This window comes from Catharus ustulatus, chromosome 15 (assembly GCF_009819885.2).
Source record: "Catharus ustulatus isolate bCatUst1 chromosome 15, bCatUst1.pri.v2, whole genome shotgun sequence".
NCBI lineage: Eukaryota > Metazoa > Chordata > Aves > Passeriformes > Turdidae > Catharus > Catharus ustulatus.
In genome coordinates, this window is record NC_046235.1 from 2,057,838 (window position 1) to 2,072,816 (window position 14,979).

At 53.8% G+C, this 14,979-nt stretch overlaps 2 protein-coding genes across 2 annotated transcripts; both read right to left on the reverse strand.

Moving 5' to 3' along the window:
- Window positions 1-7,059: 7,059 nt before the first annotated feature.
- Window positions 7,060-11,510, reverse strand: LOC117003224 (protocadherin beta-15-like). The gene has a single exon (XM_033072972.2). The coding sequence runs from the start codon at window positions 10,977-10,979 to the stop codon at window positions 7,803-7,805; it is 3,177 nt and encodes a 1,058-aa protein (XP_032928863.1). The 5' UTR covers window positions 10,980-11,510; the 3' UTR covers window positions 7,060-7,802.
- A 94-nt stretch (window positions 11,511-11,604) lies between these two features.
- On the reverse strand, window positions 11,605-14,715 carry LOC117003225 (protocadherin beta-15-like). The gene has a single exon (XM_033072973.2). It carries the CDS (start codon window positions 14,590-14,592, stop codon window positions 12,148-12,150), a length of 2,445 nt encoding a protein of 814 aa, XP_032928864.1. The 5' UTR covers window positions 14,593-14,715; the 3' UTR covers window positions 11,605-12,147.
- Between the last annotated feature and the right edge of the window lie 264 nt (window positions 14,716-14,979).

Consider the following 14,979-nt stretch of genomic DNA (forward strand, 5'->3'; position numbering starts at 1 on the left):
TATCCCACAAACCTCTCCCTGGTATCTTAAACAGGCCGATACTGTAGCTGCTCTCAGACGTTAAAGACTATTTCCTGGGAAATGTCGGCAGCAATTACGGTTGTTTGAACAATAAGAATAAACAGACAGACTTCTTGCCAGAAGCCGTTTTATTTTACTTGTATATTAGAACTTCGTCTTTCTTACGTTAAAGAAAAAGAAAAAAACCGCCAAAACCACAAACAGAAAAATAACAACAAAAAAAATCCTGGAGGAAGGCTATATATCATCACAGTCCCTTATGAAGAAGACAAGAAGAATTTAGAAAACTCTCCCCACTATCTACTCGACTGAGTTGCTCTAGCGCGTTCTCCAGTTCTGGGTCTCTGAGATGCCAATGCCAAGATATCCTCACCGGACCAATAATGTTGCGTTAAATAATATGTTTTCTTGCTAACTGTGGTAGTTCATCTAGTGAAGGATAATTCCTTTCCCTCCAGCTGCACCTAAACACAATTTATAGTAATGAACTAACATTCGGTCAGCACAAGAGGCGGATTTGAATTTGTAATGTTTCAGAAGCCACACAAGACTGTGACTCTACAAGGTGTCGAGAGATGGATATGGTTGATTACATGGGGACAGGAGAAATCCTTGAAATATGTCTCGGTCTATTCACTGCCTCCTATATGGTGAGAATTACCTGCAACAACCCAGACACACATTTTCATGCATCACACATCGAAACACCAAATCCATATTTTCAATGTTAACTCGCATTCCAGAATTAGCTACATTATAAATACATAGTAATGAATCATACTTTGAGTTTAAGCTTTTTTTCACCTATACTCTACTACTTATACTTTATTTCGATGACTATGCCTGCACAGTAATCGACAACTACAATTGTATCGAATCCGAAGGTTAAGCCACGAAACCCAGCAGTGGAAAAACAACCCCAAAAAACCACGAGGAATTCTTCACCAATCAATACGAATCTCTACAAATAAGATTCGATCTCATAAGAGGGATCGAATAATTCGTTTGTTGAATGCAGATATGGAAGAAATCCTGGATTTCAAAGTAACGGCTTTCAAGCTAGAAGATCCCCGAATTTAACCAGAATTTGAGAGGTGATACAGGGGATTACAACTGAATGCTGGGAACCGAGTACTAGCAAGTATTTAAACAATTTCAAAGAACGGTCAGTAGAATATCAACAAAATGAGATTTCCTTCTGAAGTTGCGCATGTAACAGAACCTTCCAGCCTTGGGGAAAACTAGATAAAAACAGCTCTGGCAAGAGGTAGAGAACGTGGCACAAAAAAGATGCAAGGCAGACTCAGCACGTATTCAGAAGATGACATTCACGAGTTGGTGACTACCTTAAAAAGTGGCTTCACAGACGGTGAACTATGTGTAGCTACCCTAAGAATCCTAAACACCGCGTCCACTAAATAAAGTTTATAAATTAACGTACCTGAAAGGCTACTTGCCCACCGCTTTCGGCAGCTTGATCTCCTAAAGGGACAAGATCACACGAAGCCTCATCTGATGGTCGTGCTGGGAGGGTGTCGCAGCAGCTGGCGCTGGCCGACAAGCGCAGCTGGCTCTTGCGCGAGTCGGCCGTGAGCGACACGTCGTGCGAGTAGGACTGCAGGAAGGCGCGCACGCCGTCGATGCCCGCGAAGTGCGACACGGGCACGCCGCGCAAGGCGCCGCTGGCGGGCGGCACCAGCTGCTGGCGGTGCCAGCGGCGCAGGCGCAGCGCCAGAAGCAGCAGCAGGAAGGCGAGGAAGAGGCAGGACACGGCGGCCACGGCCAGCACGAGCCAGCGCGTCAGGCTCCCGGCCGGCTCGCCCGGCGCCGCCGCCTCGTCGGCCGCGCTGCCCAGCTCGGCCAGCAGCTCGGCCACGCTCTCGGCCAGCACGACGCTCAGCGTGGCCGTGGCCGACAGCACCGGCCGCCCGTGGTCCTTCACCACCACCACCAGGCTCTGCCGCGCCGCGTCGCGGGCCAGCGGCGAGCGCGCCGTGCGCACCTCGCCGCTGTGCAGCCCCACGCGGAACAGCCCCGGCTCCGTCGCCTTGGCCAGCTCGTACGACAGCCACGCGTTCTGGCCCGCGTCCGCGTCCACCGCCACCACCTTGGCCACCAGCGCGCCCGGCTCCGACCAGCGCGGCGCCAGCTCCACGCCCGACCACGCCCCGCCCGAGCCCGAGCCCAGCGCAGCCGCCGGCGCCGGGTACAGCACCTGCGGCGCGTTGTCGTTCTCGTCCACGATCTGCACCAGCACCGACACGTTGCTGCTCAGCGCCGGCGCGCCGCCGTCCTCCGCACACACCCACAGCCGCAGCTCGCGCACCTGCTCGTAGTCCAAGGAGCGCAGCGCGTACAGCGCGCCCGTCTCCGCCTGCACCGACACGTACGACGACAGCGGCGCGCCCCGCACCCGCCCCTCGCCCAGCCGGTACCGCACGCGCGCGTTCTGCCCCCAGTCCGCGTCCGTCGCGCGCACCGTCAGCACCAGCGCGCCCGCCGCGTTGTTCTCCGCCACACGCGCGCTGTAGCGCTCCTCCGCGAACACCGGTGTGTTGTCGTTCACGTCCAGCACCCGCAGATAAAGCACCGCGCTGCTCTGCAGTGCCGGCGACCCGCCGTCGGCCGCCCGCACCGTCACGTTATACTCCGATACCTCCTCCCGGTCCAGGATCTCTGCAGTCACCACACGGTAGTAATTATCGAATGACTTCTCTAGTCGGAACGTGTGTCTGTCACTGATGCTGCACTTCACCTCCCCGTTCTCTCCAGAATCCCTGTCTTGGACGCTGAAAATCGCTATTACTGTCCCCAGCGGTGTATCTTCTGGAACCGGACTGAACACGGACATAACGACAATCTCGGGAACGTAATTGTTTACATCAACGACCTTGATGAGTACTTTGCTGTGGGAAGAGAGTCCACCCGCATCCCGAGCTTGCACAACCAGTTCGTAAATCTCTTGCTCTTCATAATTCAAGCTCTCTGTTGTGACAATTTCTCCACTTTCCGGATCTATCTTAAAAGTCTTGTCGAACTTTTCCGGGATTTTAAAGAATGCGTATTTTATCTCGGCATTTTGCCCCTCATCTTTGTCAGTCGCTGTCACCTGTAACACTCGACTTCCTACGGCCACATCTTCTCTCACAGTCACCTTATACAGGGACTGTGTAAATTCTGGAGCATTGTCGTTTCCATCTAACACAAAAATTTGGATTGTTGTCGATCCTGATTTCACTGGACTCCCTTTGTCCATGGCTGTCAGGATCAAATTATGAGTAGCCTGCTGTTCTCGATCCAAAGACTTCACCAATATTAATTCCGGATATTTCACACCGTCATCTCCGGTTTTCACGTCCAAGGTGAAATAGCTGCTCTGGCTACATTCGTAATTCTGTAAAGAGTTCATTCCTATGTCGGGATCATGAGCTCTCTCTAATGGGAAGCGCGCACCTGGTGCAGTATTCTCGCTGATTTCTAAGACGCTGCTTCTTTCTGGGAAACTGGGAGGATTGTCGTTAATATCCAGTATTTCTACCTCCCCTTTGTAGATGTTCATTGGACGCTTCACAAGAATTTCAAAGTTCAGGACACATTTAGCAACAGCAGCGCATATTTCCTCTCTGTCGACCTGCTCCATCATAGATAAGTGGCCGTTCTGCAAATCCAAAAAAAAGTACCGTGTCCTACCTGTGTCAAAAACGTGGGCGTCGCGGTCTTCGAGCGCCGGCAGCTGCAGCCCCAGGTCCTTGGCCACGTCGCCCACGAACGAGCCCTTGGGCATCTCCTCGGGCACCGAGTAGCGCAGCTGCCCCCACGCCGCCTCCCACGCCGCCAGCAGGACGGCCCAGAGCAGAGCTCGCTGCCGCCGGCCCCAGCGCCTCCCCGCCGGGCACATCTCCGCCGCGGCACCGCAACACGGCGGGCAGTTCTCCCCGCCGACCGCTGATGTGCAACCCGCTCCGGCTCCCGCTTCTGCTGTAATTCCTTCTCTCTCTCACCGCTCCCGGCGGCTGCCGCTGGCCCCTTCACCTCGCTACAGCGCCGATCCACACCGCGGAGATGATTCCAATCCGGCGTCTGCCGAGTCAGAGAGGGAGCGGACAAGAGATCCTGTCCGCAGCGGGCGGGGCTGCAGCGCTCAGAGCTTCCTCTCACTCCTCTCGGTCAACAGCGGCACCCGCAGCCTCCTCCCGGCACTGCAACACCGAGAACTGTGGTTCTGCCTTGCCTACGAGCTACTCGCGGCACGGAGACATCGGGGCCCGACCAGTGGGGACCTGCTGCCTCTGATTTTCTCCAGCCCATCTCTTCTTTGAGAAGCTGATCAAGACCGGTGATGTTTCTACCGCAACAGGAAAGTGTTTTTGTAATGGTGATGCAAAACTGATGTAACGTTCTCTTACTGGTCATAGTCCGTTAGTTCAAAACCACAATTTCCCGCCTCCAATTGCCCACCTTTTCTAGCAGTCATGGTTGGATGACCTTTTTATTCCCCTCACCTTTTCTGCCAATATATCTTAATACTGGAATGCCATCAACAACCTCAGATTTCCAAACCCCATGAGATAGCACAAGCCAGCGGCTGACTTTTCTATGTGCAAGCTGCTCAAGTGGTCTCGGGCCTGACCTTCTCTTACAGTTGGAGGGACTTTTTACCCCAGTCCCTGCCTTGAGCTCCATCTACTTGATAGGTGTGGGAAGAGATCTTGTCAGTGATGACTGAGGCAAAGATATGGCTAAGTACCTCAGGCTTCTCAAGGTCTGTTTTAATCAGTTTGTCAGTTATGTTCATGAGGAGACACACTGACTTACCTGTAGAAACCCTTCTTGCTGTTCTTTGCATTCCTTGTATAGTTCAGCTCCAGCATGCCTTGGCTGACCTGACCCTATCCCAACACAACCAGCCAACTTCCCTATACTCTTCCCAGGGCACCAGTCCCTGATCCCATTGCTGCACATTTTTTTCTTGCCCCTCAGTTTGAGCATCAAGCCTTTCCTCAGCCATGCTGATCTGTTCCCTTCTTTTCCTGATTTCCTTCACATGAGTTCAAGAGGTCATACACTGTATAGAAAGCATCCCTAAAGATCTGCCAGGTCTGTTCTTCTCCCTTGTCCCTCAGGACACTTTTCCCTGAGGGCCTCTATTGACTACATCCATTAAGAGCTGGAAGTTTGCTTTCCTAAAATTCACAGTTCTGACTTTAATCTTTGCCTGATCCATATCCCTCAGGACTGTGAACTTGACCAGTGCATGATCACGGCAGTCCAGGCTGCCACCAATCTTGATGTCTCTGATTAGCTCACAGGTGTTGATGACCAGCAGGTCAGAAAAGTATTTCTTCTGGCAAGAACTGGACTAAAGACTTAATCCCTCCTAAAGGGCACCTCCAGTGATCTTCTTGGGAGAACTCAGCAGTGTCTTCAGGCCTTGTAAGACAGAACACTGCCTCTCCCTCTCACAGGGTAAAAGCCATAATAAACCATGTGTTTATGAGCTGCCTCAGACACTTGAAGCCTCGAACTGGAAGGTCTCAAACCCCAGAAGTTTAACAACAGCAGGCGATGCTTCCTACTGATCTCAGTAAGAGACACACACCAACTCTATTTTATATAACACATTAGTGGAAGAGATCAGCACAGGTAATCCTACATTCCTTTAGAATTGGAGAACGTGCAGTAAAAGTAACTTCACACAGGAATCCAGCCACACACAGAATGCCAGGCAGATCCTGGTCCCAGGAAAGGAAGAGTGCCCCTGTTCCACTCAGTCAAAACATTACAGGACTTTCACACAGTAAATCGGTTTTATTCAAAATTTTTAGACTTCCAGTAACAGAAATTTGCATGCAGGCTTCTTGCTTGCTGGTGGCTTTCTCACCAATGGGAAGGGGGAACCTACCTGCAGGCTCCTTGGTTAAAATGAGATGGATCTAACCCTCCACCAATGGAGAACAGAGGCTTGTGTCTTCCCAGGTTAACTGGATTACAGATCACTTCATTCTTGATGTTCATCAGTCTTCTGGTCAGCAACACTACAGCATTCCCTCCCCAGGACTTACCTTTTCATCTGGGCCTTGTGGAAGTAGTGCTGCTGTATTCTTCTGCATTTCATGATACCAAAGCTTCTCCCTGGTAGCAGTTTTTACCCACCAAATTCCCACCTCCAGGCACTCCCTAAATTTACTTCCCGAGGGTAGTACTTTCCGGGTTTATGACATTCTTTTCCAGGATTCCTACACCTGAAGTGTTACAAGCACCTCGTAATTGCCATCTGTGGGGGCAGCTGTCAGATTTGAGAAGGTCACTCCCCTACATCACAACTTTACAAACGCAGAGCACGCCTAGGATGTGAGGTAAGACCCAATTTCTCCTGATCTGCCTATTACTGGTCTCCATCTTAGCCAGAAGATCAGTGCTCAAAAGAACGATAAACACCTGATAGCAATTCCATCGTTCTCCCAATTTTCCTGAATGCTGTTCCAGCTGCGCCTTGAAACTGGAGAGCTGTGCCCACTCACCCACTACCTAGCAAAGGAAAATGCAAAGACTGTCTCCACACAAAGCATTCAGGTGTTCTCTTTATTCCAGTTTTACACTCAGGGGTATCCAAGTCTATAATGTTAAACTTTATAACTTCAACAAAACAAAGCGTGAGGCGTTCTGAATATTCTGTTCATCACAGTTACTGTATGTGGGATGGCAGCCCCTAAGCAGAAAAGGAAGGACAATGCCCAAACTCAATTCAGAGCATAGCGGGAGAAAGAGCAAAAATGGGAATGCAAATGCTCTAACACAGATGGAGAAAATCACATGAACACAGCTTTCTACACCCAACAAGAATCCACTGTCTAGAGGAACAATAAGAATACCAACATCAATCTTCTTTTTACCATTTCATGTTGATTCTACACTTCATAAAATGCTCTGTGAAGGACTTACGGAGTTTTCATGAAATATAGCCAAAGGAAATGAATGTGTTTTCAAAATTTCTACCATTAAACTAAACCAAACACCATTTGTGCAGTTGTATTTCTGTTCTTTTTTTTTTTTTTTTTTTTTTTTTTTCCAAGGAAACAGAACACCAAGCACTGCTTTATAGGGCAAAAAGAATATTTTGTTGTACATTTTACTGCTCTTCTCTGCTCTGGAGAGACTACTGAACTCAGAGAGTTAGAATATTCTTCTTGCCAGCTGAGCTATAATTGCCTGCATTGAAAAGTTTGTATGGGAGCAATTCTACCACTCACTGGGCAGCACCATTGAAAAATAGAGACACACAGTGGCTGTACTGAATGAAAGGAAACCAAAGCACACAGAGCCAACACGTCTCAGACAGAGGCATCCAGAACCCAGGGAAGGAAGAGCCCAGACCTCACACAACATTGTGACACTGTACCCTAAATATTTTTTTTCATGAGCTGGGAAAGGAGTTTTGTACATTTTTAAGGGAGGAGATGTCTGCCAAACTGGGCCTTAGTGTCATGGGATAGAAGAAAAGCGCTACTATTTATTGGACAGCAAGAGAGATGGGAGCATAACTGAAGAGCTAACCCGATTCTTAAATGCTATCAGAAATAATAAAGTGAAATATAACTCGTGAAAAAACCCTGAGCTTCTTTTGATTGATATTTGTGGTTTTGGAGTGGAATACAATTTTTATTCTGACTTAGAATTTGCAGGAAGTTGTAGATATACTCTGGAGAAACAACTGTCACATGCTGCAGTTTAAATCACATCCTCCAATGAGACATAAAGACTCTGTGTGTGCAGACCCGGTGCTAGTTAGAGGAAAGAGCATTGAACTGGCCTGCAGAGAGAGTCCCAGCATTGCCTGGTGCCGTGTCCTCTGTGCTGACAGGGACACAGGGGAAATGCTGTTCGTGTTGCTCGGGGCCCTGGCCCGTGGCGCAGGGCTGTGCTGGCAGGCTGGGCAGGATGGGCTTGAGGAACTGGAACTCGCTGTTGGCCGAGCCCGTGGTGAGGCTGATCTCGTAGCAATAGGCGCGGGGCAGGGTCCCTGCAGCGGCTGCATCGGCCAGGCCGCTCTGCAAGTTGTCGGCACCGTAAAGCACATGGGCAGCCTTCAGCTCCTTGCTCTTGCACACCTTGCGAGCGACAAAGACGGCGCTGGAGACGAGGAAGAGGAGCGAGACAAAGACCAAGGAAATGATTAAAGAGGTGGTCAGGGAGTCGCCGTGCTCGTCTGCGGGCGGGCTGCTGTGCGGGAGGCGCACGTCCGAGAAGTCCTTGAGCAGGAGCGCGCTGAGAGCTGCGGTGGCTGACAGTGGGGGCTTGCCGTTGTCTGTGACCAGCACAAGGAGCTTGTGCTTGACGCTGTCTCTCTCTGTCACCGGCCTCTTGAGACGCACCTCGCCGCTCTGCACAGCCACGCTGAAGAGGCCGGGCTCGGTGGCCCTGAGCAGGTGGTACGAGAGCCACGAGTTCTGGGCGGAGTCGGCATCGACGGCCACCACTTTGGTGATGAGGTAGCCCGCCTGGGCCGCCACGGGCACGAGCTCGCTGGACGCTGGGCTGCTGTCCTGGGCTGGGTAGAGCACGAGCGGGGCATTGTCATTCTCGTCCAGCACCACGAGGCGGACGGTGACGTTGGCTCGGAGGGGAGGAGAGCCCGCGTCAGAGGCGCTGACCGTGACCTCGGTGTGCTTCAGGCGCTCGTAGTCCAGGGGCCGCAGCACAAACACGTGCCCGTTCTCCGAGTTCACCGAGATGCAGGAGCACGAGGGCCGCTCTGCCGCTGGCCCTGGCGCCAGCGAATAGGTCACCTTGGCATTGAGCCCCTCGTCAGCATCTGCAGCGCTCACGGCCCCCACCAACACCGAGGGCACGTTGTTCTCCCGCACATACATGGTGTACGAGGTCTGGTTGAAGACAGGGGCATTGTCATTGACATCCGAGATGTGCACGGTGAAGGTGTGCGTGCTTGTGAGAGGAGGGGAGCCCGCGTCTGCTGCTGTGACCCTGAGCACGTACTGAGCCGTGTGCTCGCGGTCCAGCGCGCTCACTGTCACCAGCTCATAGTAATTCTTGTAGGCTGGCCGCAGGGAGAAGAAGAGCTGATCGTCGAGGGCACAGGAGATCTTGCCGTTGGCACCAGAATCGCGGTCCCTGACCGTGAACAGGGCAACCACGGTGCCGGGCGCCGTGTTCTCGGGGAGGGGACTGCTGAAGGAGCTGACCACCAGCTCTGGGGCATTGTCATTCACATCCACCACCTCCACCAGCACTTTGCAGATTGCTGAGAGCCCCCCACCGTCTGTAGCGCTCACACTGAGCTCGTGAGTGTGTGCTGCCTCAAAGTCCAGAGGTTTTGTGAATTTAATTTCACCAGTTCTGGGATCAATCACAAATGCTGGGTCACCCTGTACCACTTCTTCACTGAGTTCATAGGAAATGTCCCCGTTAACTCCTGCATCCTGATCGGTTGCCCGCACAGTGAGCACCACAGAGCCTTCTGGCATGTTCTCCAGAATCTTTCCATTGTACACCTCCTGTGTGAACGTGGGAGCATTGTCATTCACGTCTAGAATGAGAATTTTCACTTCGGCGGTGCCACTTCTCGGAGGAGAGCCCCCATCTACAGCAATAACACTGAAACTCATCTCTGCGTGCTCCTCTCGGTCTAGTGGCTTTTCTAACACCAGTTCCAAATACTTCTTTCCTGTAATCTGAGTCCCATAGGAGACACTAAAATACTCGTTCTCGGGAGCGAGGCTGTACGCCTGCACTGTGTTGCTGCCAACATCGAGATCCCGAGCCACCTCCAGAGGGAAACGTGACCCGGGGTCGCTCGTTTCCAGAATCTTGAAAGTGACTCGATCTTTAGGAAAAACGGGCGAATGATCATTGATGTCCTCCAGAGTCACCTCGACCCGAAAGAACTGCAGCGGGTCGGAGAGCAGCAGCTCGAAGGGGAGCATGCAGGTGTCGGAGTGGGCGCACAGCTGCTCCCGGTCCAGCCTCCCCGCCACGAGGAGGCGGCCGGAGCCGGGCTCTAAGCGCAAATGCTGGCGGCCGTCCTCCGAGAGCAGGCGGGCGCGGCGAGCCGAGAGCTGCGGCGGCGTCAGCCCCGCGTCCTCCGCCAGCTTGCCCACCAGGGAGCCGCTTTCCGCCTCCTCGGCTACGGAGTAGCGGATGGGCTCGGCGCGAGCGAGCGGCAGCGACAGGAAAGCAGAGAGACAAAGCACTTGCCTTGCGATCGCCATGGCGCGGCGGCGGCGGCCGGGCTGGGTCTCGGGGATGTGCCGGGCGATTCTCTGCGGAAAGTGGCGAAGTGCAGGCCGGGCGCCTTCCCTGGCTGGGTGAGATTCCTGCGGGAGTGCGGAGCAGAGCCAGGCTGTGCCGGCAGCGGGTGACACGGGGCAGCGCTCGCCCGTGCCGCAGCAGCCGAGGTCACCTCCGCCCGGCTCTGCTGGTATAGTCCGGGATGCTCTGAGCTGCTCTGCGCTTTGCTTGGCTGGCTTCTGCTCTGCTCTGCTCTGCTCTGCTGTGCTGCGCTCGGTTTTTCTGGGCTGGATTTTCCTGGGCTGGGCTGGGCCGGGCTCGGCCGCCTCCGCTGCCGCAGTCGCTCGGCGCCGCCTTAGCCGAGGGCACCACCCAGCGGTGCGCGCTGGGACTGCACCCGCCGCCGCCCGCAGCCCGCGCTGCCGCTCGCCCCGGCCCGCGATTCCGAACCTTTCGACACACCCGGCGGCGAGAACCCAATGCGCCCTTCCCCAGCCCAGACTAAAGCGGAAGCTTAACCCACCACGACCAAGGCGCGTTTCCTGGCACAACAAGCCGCACATGGATAGGGAGATTTCGATAGCACGGGAATGCCAATGAACACTCCCGGCTCCATCTCCACACTCAGGAGCTCTACCCATGAAACATTGCTTCTGTCGATGGACACAGTGAGAAATCAACTCGCAGAATTTTGGGACGTATAGACAAGGCATTCCCAGTAAGCATGTCTCTACAAAGAATTCCGTCTGCACAAAAGGAGTGCAGGTATTCTCTTTATTTCAGTTCTACATATTTCTCCATTTCTAAGCCCTGAATTATACCAATTTACAACATATACAGGTGTAACACTTGATCACAAAACAGCGTGAGGGAGGCTTCCCGAGTATTTCATGCATCACAGACATCATTCGAACAATTACTTATTATAGATGGGGTGGCAATCCCTGTCTAGAAGAACAGACAAAGTAATGCTCAGTACAGTTCAGAAGGTGGAAGGAAAAACGGTAAAAATGGGAATGCATATGCTCTAACAGAAATGGAGACAATCTTGTAGGGACAGCTTTCTAATCACAACAAAAAGCCACCGAATTCAGAAAGAAGAATGAGAAATCAAAACTCCAAGCCCTGTTTCAAAGTTCATGTCGATTCTCACTCCAGAAAATTGTCTTTGATGGACATGAAGCATTTTCATGCACACAAAGACAATGAATTAATTTTCATTACTCTCTAGAGTCATAGCCTACACTAACTCAGCATCTGCTGCTGTATTTCCCAGACAATCTGATGGGGGCAGAACATCCGACCCACATAAAGGCCAAAGGAAGATTTTATTGCGCATTTCCTTTTTCTGTCATCCTGGAAGAAGATTAAACCCCTGTATTCATAGGGCATAAATAGCCTTTGACTCTGTAGAGCTGGAATTGCCAGCATTGCAGTGGCTGGATGGGAAAAATTATCTGTTTTAGTGGCAAAGTTAGTGAAGTATCTGCAGATGCATAAGCGACATAATGAGAAAAAGAATAATGCTCAGAGCTCACCTCACTGAGCCAGAGACATCGAGAACCACAGAAAGAAAAAGCATTGTGCAAACAGAACATCAGGACCGAGTTTTGACATCTATATAGCTTTCCTGAGCTGGGAAAAGAGCTCTGTGTTACTCAGTCAGTTTGAGATTTCTCTACCCAACTGTGTCATTGAACTTTCCATCGTTCTCAGTGTTTTTAGACTGGAAGAAAAATTTTACTCTGACGTGAAATTATCAGGAAATTTGCTAAGCCAATGGAGAACACAGGTTTTGTCTAAAGGAACCATTGTCGCAGCCTGCAGTCAGGAATCCCTCCTCCCATGAGCCGTGGCCCAACTGTGTGTGCAGACCCTGTGCTAGTTAAAGGAAAGAGCGTTGAACCGTCCTGCAGAGAGAGTCCCAGCATTGTTCGATGCCGTGTCCTCTGTGCTGACAGGGACACAGGGGAAATGCTGTTCGTGTTGCTCGGGGCCCTGGCCCGTGGCGCAGGGCTGTGCTGGCAGGCTGGGCAGGATAGGTTTGAGGAATTGGAACTCGCTGTTGGCCGTGCCCGTGGTGAGGCTGATCTCGTAGCAATAGGCGCGGGGCAGGGTCCCTGCAGCGGCTGCATCGGCCAGGCCGCTCTGCAAGTTGTCGGCACCGTAAAGCACATGGGCAGCCTTCAGCTCCTTGCTCTTGCACACCTTGCGAGCGACAAAGACGGCGCTGGAGACGAGGAAGAGGAGCGAGACAAAGACCAAGGAGATGATTAAAGAGGTGGTCAGGGAGTCGCCGTGCTCGTCTGCGGGCGGGCTGCTGTGCGGGAGGCGCACGTCCGAGAAGTCCTTGAGCAGGAGCGCGCTGAGAGCTGCGGTGGCTGACAGTGGGGGCTTGCCGTTGTCTGTGACCAGCACAAGGAGCTTGTGCTTGACGCTGTCTCTCTCTGTCACCGGCCTCTTGAGACGCACCTCGCCGCTCTGCACAGCCACGCTGAAGAGGCCGGGCTCGGTGGCCCTGAGCAGGTGGTACGAGAGCCACGAGTTCTGGGCGGAGTCGGCATCGACGGCCACCACTTTGGTGATGAGGTAGCCCGCCTGGGCCGCCACGGGCACGAGCTCGCTGGACGCTGGGCTGCTGTCCTGGGCTGGGTAGAGCACGAGCGGGGCATTGTCATTCTCGTCCAGCACCACGAGGCGGACGGTGACGTTGGCTCGGAGGGGAGGAGAGCCCGCGTCAGAGGCGCTGACCGTGACCTCGGTGTGCTTCAGGCGCTCGTAGTCCAGGGGCCGCAGCACAAACACGTGCCCGTTCTCCGAGTTCACCGAGATGCAGGAGCACGAGGGCCGCTCTGCCGCTGGCCCTGGCGCCAGCGAATAGGTCACCTTGGCATTGAGCCCCTCGTCAGCATCTGCAGCGCTCACGGCCCCCACCAACACCGAGGGCACGTTGTTCTCCCGCACATACATGGTGTACGAGGTCTGGTTGAAGACGGGGGCATTGTCATTGACATCCGAGATGTCCACGGTGAAGGTGTGCGTGGATGTGAGAGGAGGGGAGCCCGCGTCTGCTGCTGTGACCCTGAGCACGTACTGAGCCGTGTGCTCGCGGTCCAGCGCGCTCACTGTCACCAACTCATAGTAATTCTTGTAGGCTGGCCGCAGGGAGAAGAAGAGCTGATCGTCGAGGGCACAGGAGATCTTGCCGTTGGCACCAGAATCGCGGTCCCTGACCGTGAACAGGGCAACCACGGTGCCGGGCGCCGTGTTCTCGGGGAGGGGACTGCTGAAGGAGCTGACCGCCAGCTCTGGGGCATTGTCATTCACATCTACCACCTCCACCAGCACTTTGCAGATTGCTGAGAGTCCACCACCATCTGTGGCTCTTACACGGATTTCGTGGTGTTCTGACTCCTCGAAGTCCAGAGGTTTTGTGAGTTTAATTTCACCAGTTCTTGGATCAATCACAAATGTTGAGTCGCTCTGTCCCACTGCCTGGCTGAGTTGATAAGAGATGTCCCCATTAACTCCTGCATCCTGATCAGTTGCCAGTACATTCAGAACCACAGAACCTTCTGGCATGTTCTCCAGGACCTTGGCAATGTACACCTCCTTTGTGAAGCTTGGAGCATTGTCATTTGCATCTAGAATCACAATGTGGACTTGTGTTGTGCCACTTCTGGCAGGAGAACCCCCATCTTCAGCAATAATATTAAAACTCATCTCTGCGTGCTCCTCTCGGTCTACTGGCTTTTCCGAGACAAGTTCAAGATATTTGTCATCCTCACTTCTACTACCAAAATAAACACTAAAATACTTGTTCTCGGGAGAGATGCTGTACGCCTGCACTGTATTGCTGCCAATATCGAGATCCCGAGCACCCTCCAGCGGGAAACGAGAACCCGGCTCACTCGTTTCGGGGATGACAAAATTGACTCGTTCGTCGGGGAAGACCGGCGAATGGTCATTGATATCGTCCAGCGTCACTTCGACCCGAAAGAACTGCAGCGGGTCGGAGAGCAGCAGCTCGAAGGGGAGCATGCAGGTGTCGGAGTGGGCGCACAGCTGCTCCCGGTCCAGTCTCCCCGCCACGAGGAGGCGGCCGGAGCCGGGCTCTAAGCGCAAATGCTGGCGGCCGTCCTCCGAGAGCAGGCGGGCGCGGCGAGCCGAGAGCTGCGGCGGCGTCAGCCCCGCGTCCTCCGCCAGCTTGCCCACCAGGGAGCCGCTTTCCGCCTCCTCGGCTACGGAGTAGCGGATGGGCTCGGCGCGAGCGAGCGGCAGCGACAGGAAAGCAGAGAGACAAAGCACTTGCCTTGCGATCGCCATGGCGCGGCGGCGGCGGCCGGGCTGGGTCTCGGGGATGTGCCGGGCGATTCTCTGCGGAAAGTGGCGAAGTGCAGGCCGGGCGCCTTCCCTGGCTGGGTGAGATTCCGCCGGCGGTGCGGAACGGAGCGGGGCTGTGCCGGCAGCGGGTGACACGGGGAGCGCTCGCCCGTGCCGCAGCAGCCGCTGTCACCTTCACTCTACTCCGCTGGTATAGTCCGGGATTCGCTCAACTGCGCTGCTCTGTGTTTTGCTGGGTTTTGCCGTGCTGGACTGGGTATTTCTGGGCTGGGTTTTCCTGGGCTGGGCTGGGCCGGGCTCGGCCTCCTCCGCTGCCGCAGTCGCTCGGCGCCGCCTTAGCCGAGGGCACCACCCAGCGGTGCGCGCTGG